At 60.7% G+C, this 7,170-nt stretch overlaps 2 protein-coding genes across 2 annotated transcripts, besides 3 other annotated features; both read left to right on the top strand.

The window, feature by feature from the left end:
* Position 1: 1 nt before the first annotated feature.
* Positions 2-24: a microsatellite.
* Positions 25-141: a microsatellite.
* Positions 142-600: 459 nt separating this feature from the next.
* Positions 601-637: a sequence feature (G-rich).
* Positions 638-688: 51 nt separating this feature from the next.
* Tco025E_03235 (oligopeptidase B-like protein) lies at positions 689-3,412 on the top strand (the record flags this gene model as incomplete). The annotated part of the gene is made up of 1 exon (XM_029370155.1): positions 689-3,412. One exon carries the CDS (start codon positions 689-691, stop codon positions 3,410-3,412), a length of 2,724 nt encoding a protein of 907 aa, XP_029229679.1.
* Positions 3,413-3,682: 270 nt separating this feature from the next.
* Positions 3,683-6,901, top strand: Tco025E_03234 (poly [ADP-ribose] polymerase; the record flags this gene model as incomplete). Its single annotated transcript, XM_029370154.1, has 1 exon — positions 3,683-6,901. The coding sequence occupies one exon, from the start codon at positions 3,683-3,685 to the stop codon at positions 6,899-6,901; it is 3,219 nt and encodes a 1,072-aa protein (XP_029229678.1).
* Positions 6,902-7,170: the final 269 nt, after the last annotated feature.

The following is a 7,170-nucleotide window of genomic DNA, read 5'->3' as shown; positions in this document are numbered from 1 at the left end:
ACGTCGTCGTCGTCGTCGTCGTCGTCTCTCTCTCTCTCTCTCTCTCTCTCTCTCTCTCTCTCTCTCTCTCTCTCTCTCTCTCTCTCTCTCTCTCTCTCTCTCTCTCTCTCTCTCTCTCTCTCTCTCTCTCTCTCTCTCTCTGCCTGTACAGGCCTCGGCTTTTTGTTGGAGCGCGGTGTGACATTTTGTGGGTTTCTGCGATAGGGGGCGCGTTGGCTTTTTCGTCTGTTTGTTTCTTTTCACCTCTGAGGGTCGCCAAATGGATGCAGCACGGAGGTCCATTGACTGCCGGAGTCGTGCGTGTAGAGGACTTCGCCGCCCCACCTGACGCCGTGTCCGGCAGGCATACCCTCGCATGAAAGACGCGTCGCTGCTTTTCATTCTGAGTTTTCTGTCTGTGCCTGTGCCTCTGTGTGGGTGAGTTTTTTTTTCGGTGCGTGCGTGTCTGTCTGCGTGGTTTGTTGTATGCCTGTCGATGAGGTACTTGCCTGCTCACACGTTTGTTTTTCCCGCGACGCATGGCTCCGTCTCTCGCGCCTTGTGTGCGGGGGAAGTGTAGGTGCGCCCGCGCAACAAAGAAGCGCCGCAGAGAAGGTGGGGCACACACACCGTCACCCACGCGTACACCCTCACGCACCGCGGCGAACGCCACAGCACGGAAGCAGGAAGCACGCAGTAAAAAAAAAGGATGGCCGCATTGTACCCGTGGGTGCCGACATCCAACCTCGGCTACACGCTTGGCCGCCGCATCGTGAACCGTATCGCCCCGCAGGCACGCAACAAGTTTCCGCTGCCGTGCCTAGACGGCCCGTTGCCAGAGGAGGTGCCAGACTCGCTGCTGCTGCACGGGGAGCGGACCCAGAGCGACCCGTTCAGGTACATGGAGGATCTCTTTGACCGGCGCACGCAGAGGTACGTGCGAAACGAGCAGCAGCACTACGCCCTCATTGACACGAAGTTTGACTTCAAGCACACCAAGGCCCGGCTGTGGGCGGAACTTGACGCCAAAGTCGTCATCACCAGCCGAGAGGGCGGCTTTGACAAGGGCGAGGAACGCATTGGCGACTACGTGTACTTCACCCGCGTGGTGCCCGGGGGCGATCCCGGCGCCGTTGGATTTTATCGAAAACGCTTCGGCGAGGTTGACCTCCTCGCGGAGGAGCTCATCAACCCGACCTCGCTGCAGCAGCACTTTGGCTACGAGCAGTGCCACGTCGGCATCTGCCGCGTCTCCGAGGACGGGAAGTACTTGGCGTACACACTTTCCGTGGGCGGGGGCGATCGCTACATTTGCCACGTGCGCAGCGTCGACAACGCGAGCCTCTTTCACGTGATTCGTGGCCGAAACATTGTGAGCATAGAGTTTGGCTCGGGAAATCAATTTTATTTCACCGAGTCGAACGACCTCAACCGGCCGTGCACGGTGATCATGCAGGAGATACGCCCGGGCATTCTTCCCCCGCCGGTGGAGCTCTACCGCGAGGATGACGAGCAGTTCTTTGTGGATGTTCACAAGACGAAGGACAACGCCTACGTCATTATCACCTCCGACTCCAAGGTGAAGAGCAGCGCACTTGTGCTCCCCGCCTCCTTCCCAAAGATTCCACGTGCGCTGCGGGGTTTCTTCCGCGACGGTCGACCTGTGGAAATTGCTGGGCGGGAGAACTGGAACTGGCTGGAGCACTACGACGGCCACTTTGTCATGGTGGTGGCCGACCACGGCTCGAACCACCGCGTCGTTTACGCGCGCGAGGAGGTTGTCCTTAAGCATGGCATGCACGCCGAGTGGAAGGAGCTTGTTCCCTACCGCGACGATGTGCAGATTGTCGACATGGACCTGTTTCAGGGACGAATTGTTCTGTACGAGGTTCACTTTGCCTTTGAGCGCATCAACCACATCCGCATCATCAAGTGCGACAGGGGCCTCGACGACGCCGCACGACGGGCACGCGATGAAGACTTGCTGCTGCATTTTCCGCCCCTCGCCTCCGTGACGCCGGGGCTTAACAAAAACTTTAACCAGGACTCGATGAGTTTTGTCTACAGCAGTATTTGTCAGCCAAGCAGGGACTGTGTGTTTAGCTTTGACAGCAAGATGACGGCAGCGGAGAGTCGGCTCTGCGGCCCTGAGGCCCTCTTTACCCAACGCCAGTCGGAGCAATTCACCCCCTGGGACTACATGTGGCCGTACAGCATCTACCGCGACCTCTGCCTCTCGCGGGATGGCACACAGATTCCGATAACTATTTGTCACCGGCGTGACGCCTTTGTGCAGGAGGCGACCGACTTTGAGGCCCAGCCCAACACACCAAAGCACTGTCTCATCTACGTGTACGGCTCCTACGGTGAGGTGCCGTCGATGCACTTCCAGCTCGCACCGTACATGTGGATGCTGCGACGTCGCTGGACGGTTGCCTTTGCCCATGTGCGGGGCGGTGGTGAGTTGCCCAACTGGGCGGAGCAGGGGAAAGGCAGGAATAAGATCAACGCGGTTCACGACTTTATTGCGTGCTGTGAGCACATGGTTAAGATGGGCTACACCAGTCCCGAGCTGATGGTGGCGGCGGGGAATAGCGCGGGTTGTGTGCCTATTGCGGCCGCGATGAATATGCGCGGTTGCGGCCTGTTTGGCAACGCTCTGCTTCGTTCGCCGTTTTTGGACGTTATCAACACAATGGCCGACCCCGATCTCCCACTCTCGCTGGCGGAGCGCGATGACTGGGGAGACCCGCTGCACAGTGCGGAGGACTACGCCCGGCTGACGCAGTACGATCCGTACCTCAACGTCAACGACCGTGTCACGTACCCGGGGATGATGATCTCCACCTGCCTCGACGACGACCGGGTGCCGCCGTGGAACACACTGAAGTACGTCTCCAAACTGCGGCACCAGCGGCGGCGCAAGGGGGTGGACCCTGTTGCCCGTCCGCTCGTCTTGCGTGTGCGAAGCAGCGGGGGGCACTACGTCTGGGGGGACACGGAGAACATCTGCGAGGAGCTCTCCTTCCTTTGCTCCCAGCTGGACCTGGAGGGGCCGGGGAAGGTGCTGAACGACATGGATGTCATGACGCACATGCACAACCTCACCGCCACCGGGGCGATGGACCACGACGACCAGGAGAAGGTCTTTCTCAAGTGGGACAACTGGGAGCGTGAGCGCATCGACTACCACGTGAAGCTCAACAACTTTGAATGGGAGCCCAACTTCCGCAAGCTGAAGGCAGAAAAAGAGCCCTTCTTTTGGGTTCCGACGGAGCAGGAAATGGAGCAACGCAAGGTGGACGAGATATTCCGCGCGAAGGAACGAGACGCACATGAGGGGGCCAAAAGTGGGGCCAAGACAGGTAGCACAGGACAGCCGGCTGGTAGGAATAAATGGGCAGAGGAATCCAAAAATAAGCAGGCGCCATAGACATGAGGTGGTCTGTAAAATTAGTTCTTGTTATTGAATACTTTTCCTTTCCGCCCACACTCCTCAAGTTGCTGCTCGCTCATGCTGCGGTGTAGCCGATGTTGTTCTTGTCCTTCGCTACCATCTATATATATATATATGGTAGCTTGAATTGGACATGTCTTGCTTGTTTCTTGCTGACCTCCTTTGCCCTCAGCATGTCTCGCGTTTCGTATTGGACTTTACCTTCACTCTCTTCTCGCTCAGGAGAGGGGGGTGCGTCCGTTAGTTATGAGCAGCGTTTGGAAGGTCCTTGTCCGGCTGCACAACGTCGTGAATATTCCGCGGGATGTCTGCGCCGGGGCCGAAGTCGACGACGCGCGTGTCTTCTCGGTCGTCGCGCGGGCGGTGTCCGGCGGTGGCGTTCTCCTCACCGACTGCCCCGAGTTGCTTGCGGAGTTCACGGCGCGGGACATCGCGCAGACCTCCGCCCGTGACGTCTTGGAGGTCAAACTCGACGCCCGCGGCGAGCGCTGCGCCGCCGAGTGGTCGACCCCCGCCACAACGCTCGGGCTGGTGCTGCTCGTGCAGGAGCGGCAGCCGACCTCCGTGCGCGTCGTCGGCGCAAGCGCCGCGAACCTCGTGGTTGACGTCGCCGACGTGGTGCAGCGGCGGAAGCTCGTGACGCACGTCGTGGGGACTGCGATGGGGCAGGTGGGCGTCTCGCTCGCAGTGGCACCGTCAGACATCGCCGGCTACCAACGACGCCTCACAGAGTTCCTCACGCAGCACAACCCGGGCGGGCTGCAGCTGGTGGACGGCGTCGTGCGCAGCATCCCGGAGGTGGACACCTTCACGAAGTTGTACAAAAAGTACGGCCTTGTGGACTACGAGCGGCGCGTCCAAGACTTTTTCCGCGTCTACGGGCGGGAGCACGCGGCTCAGGTCCCGTCGCTCCTGCGGGAGTGGGGGAATCACGAGGAGGAGCTGCTGCACAGCCTCGTGCTTGACAACGGGCCGGAGCCAGACACCATTGACCTGCAGACACGCCTGGCGGCCTTCTTGAAGGCACACAACGTGAACGCCGCCACCCCGGAGGTGGCACGCGCCGTGCGTGCGTTTGGGGAGACGCCGCACAAACTGTTTGAGTCGCTGACGCTCAGTTACGGCCCAGAACCGGATCCGCGGGGTTATTTGTTTCCTCCGACGCAGTACGAGTCGACAAGGGACCCCGGCCAACCGCATCAGCGCCGCCTCGCGCCCGCGGCGTCGGCCCCAGCGGCCGAAACCAAAGGGTCGCCGCATCGAGGAATTTTGTCGAGTGGGGCTGCACAGCGGCAGGTGGAGGAAGCACCGCTGCCACAGCGGCAGACGTCCCCCGTTATTGTGAGCGTGTCTCACGCTGGTCCGACCGTCGCGGCAGACACCGCCCCCGATGCAGGGCGGAACTACGCTGGCAGCAACGAGGAGAGCAGGACAAGCCTCAATTATGGCAGCGGCGGGGAAGCGTCGTGGGATGCGTTCTGTGCGGCGCTGCGGAGTCATGGGCAGCAACCGTCAGACGTGTACTACATGAGCAATGCGGCGTTCAACGCCACGGTGGAAGACATGGGCTACACCAAGCCAGAGCGTGAGGCGCTGAGCCACCGCTGGCAGCAACGCCTGCGTGCCGCCGTAAGAGAGGAGAATTTGACTCCCGGCGACCCGTACTACGGCGCAGCCAGAAACGAGTTACTCAACCTGGTGGGGCTGCAGGAACTAAATCTGGAGGTGGTGACGATGACAACGGTGTCAAACAGTAACCATGCCAGCTGCTTCGCCAATAGACTCCTTACGGCACACCAGCATGCGACTGAGCGGCTCGCCATTGTTGGTGAATACCATCGACTGCGTGACATGGTTGTACGGGGCGTTGGCGGCGGTGTCGTTGGTGATCCCACGTCCAGAGAGAACCCATGCGCCGTGTTTTGTCGTCGCCCATTTCAAGACTGGAACAGTCGCCAGGCCACAACTGTCCTCGTCTGTGACGTGGTTATTGGCAGGCCTTTCGTCTGCCCACCGGAGGCAAAAATGGCGCGGGCGGCGACGGCGGAGTTCCTAAGGGAGTGGGACTGCTGCGTTTTCCACTGTGCCGGTGGCGGTCAGGCGGTGGCGGTGTACGACCCGAAGCAGGTGCTGCCTCGCTACATGGTGCAGTGTCACGTGGATGTCACACTCACGCCGTGTTCGGCGCATCCGTCGCGGGCTGTGGAGTACTACGTGGTGGAAGAAAACACGTTCGTGTGCAGTCGCTGCGTCGTGTTGGGCGCCTACCGACATAAGGAGGTGCTCGCAATTGAGGACGCGGCTGTGCAGGCGCGCGCACGACTCTTGGACTATAGGCGTGATGTGCATCAGCTTCTGGCGGAGTTTGAAACCCGCGAGACGGACCTTGGACGCGAGCTAAACGACCTGCGGACGGCGCCAAGGCGTCTGGAGGCGGAACGAGAAGTAGAACGGATTCGGCGCGAGGCGGAGGAGCGTGTTGCGGCTATTTTGCGCGCGCTGGAGCAGGCGGACGCGGAGCAGCGCAGTGACCTTCAACTGCGCCAAGAATGCGTCTTGAGGGCGAAGGCGGCGGCCGGCGCACTCGACGAAACCCTCACGGAGGCTCTGCAACACGACCGCCCGCTACAGTTGGTGGCGGCGCTGCAGCGCGTGCCAGCGGAGGAGGAGCTGCACTACCTGAGAAGCGAGTTGCGAAGGAGCTGCGGCAAACTTATTGACGCGGACGGCAGGGCGAAGGTGCACGCCCCCTACGCGCTGGTGGCACGGGAGGCAGAAGAGAACGACGCTGGACTGAAAAAGTCCACGCATCTCGGCGCGAACGGCCACCACAACCGCAGTTATGCCGGTAGCGGCAGTGCAGTCCTGCCGAGCCGCCTTACAGAGCCGCAACCGTCCCCAGTGAAGGCCACGACGAATAGCCTTTACGCCAAGTACCTTGCCATTGCCTCGGGCGCGGGGAGCGGAGAGGAAGAAGCGGGGACGCGGAAGGAATTACGACCTCAGTCCACGACTTCAAACGCCAATGCCAATAAAAAAAGCAGTAGTGAAAGAAGCGGCGTTGTTCGCGCGATGAGTGCGTCCCCGGGTGACCTCATTCGGCGCGCGAAGGAGGACGTGACAAAGGGGTGGGCCTTGTATCGCCAAGGCGACCCTGAAGGGGCCCGACGTGTGTGGAATGACGTGCATGAGCGCCAGGTGGATAGCGCCGTGGGGGCTCGCGCGCAGGCCTACATTGCCGAGGCGTTGGACCGAGACTACGAGGCTGCCGCCGCGTGGTACGACGTGTCGCTGCAGCGTGATCCCTCTGATGCGATGACGCTGTACAACTACGGTGTGCTGCTTGAGACGCTTCTCGGTCGACGGGAAGAGGCGCGGATGTTATTTGAGCGGGCGCACGCACTCGGCGACGGCGCAGCTGGCCGGCGTGCACAACAGCTTCGTGTCTCACTGGGGGAGGTGTGAGTAAATGCGCTGCGTGCAGGTGAAGGGGCGAGAGTGTTGTTTTTTTTTCTTTTTCTGCGACGTGGGGGAGAAACCGCCTTCTCTTTTCCATCCCTCCCTTTCTTGCTGTTGTTGTCGTTTGCCTCGCTATACGCGCCTTCCTCCGTGGCCGTGGTGTCGACCGCCCCACCTCCCGCCCCACACATCCCACTCAGTTATCGCACACTTATTATATTAGGAGGCCCCGCCCTCCCCTCCTCTTCCTTTTTTACTTTGACCCTCTCTCACAC

The sequence above is a fragment of the Trypanosoma conorhini genome (assembly GCF_003719485.1).
Source record: "Trypanosoma conorhini strain 025E chromosome Unknown Tco_14.4_contig_00142, whole genome shotgun sequence".
Taxonomy (NCBI): Eukaryota; Euglenozoa; class Kinetoplastea; order Trypanosomatida; family Trypanosomatidae; genus Trypanosoma; species Trypanosoma conorhini.
This window is presented reverse-complemented; position numbering and strand designations above follow the sequence as displayed.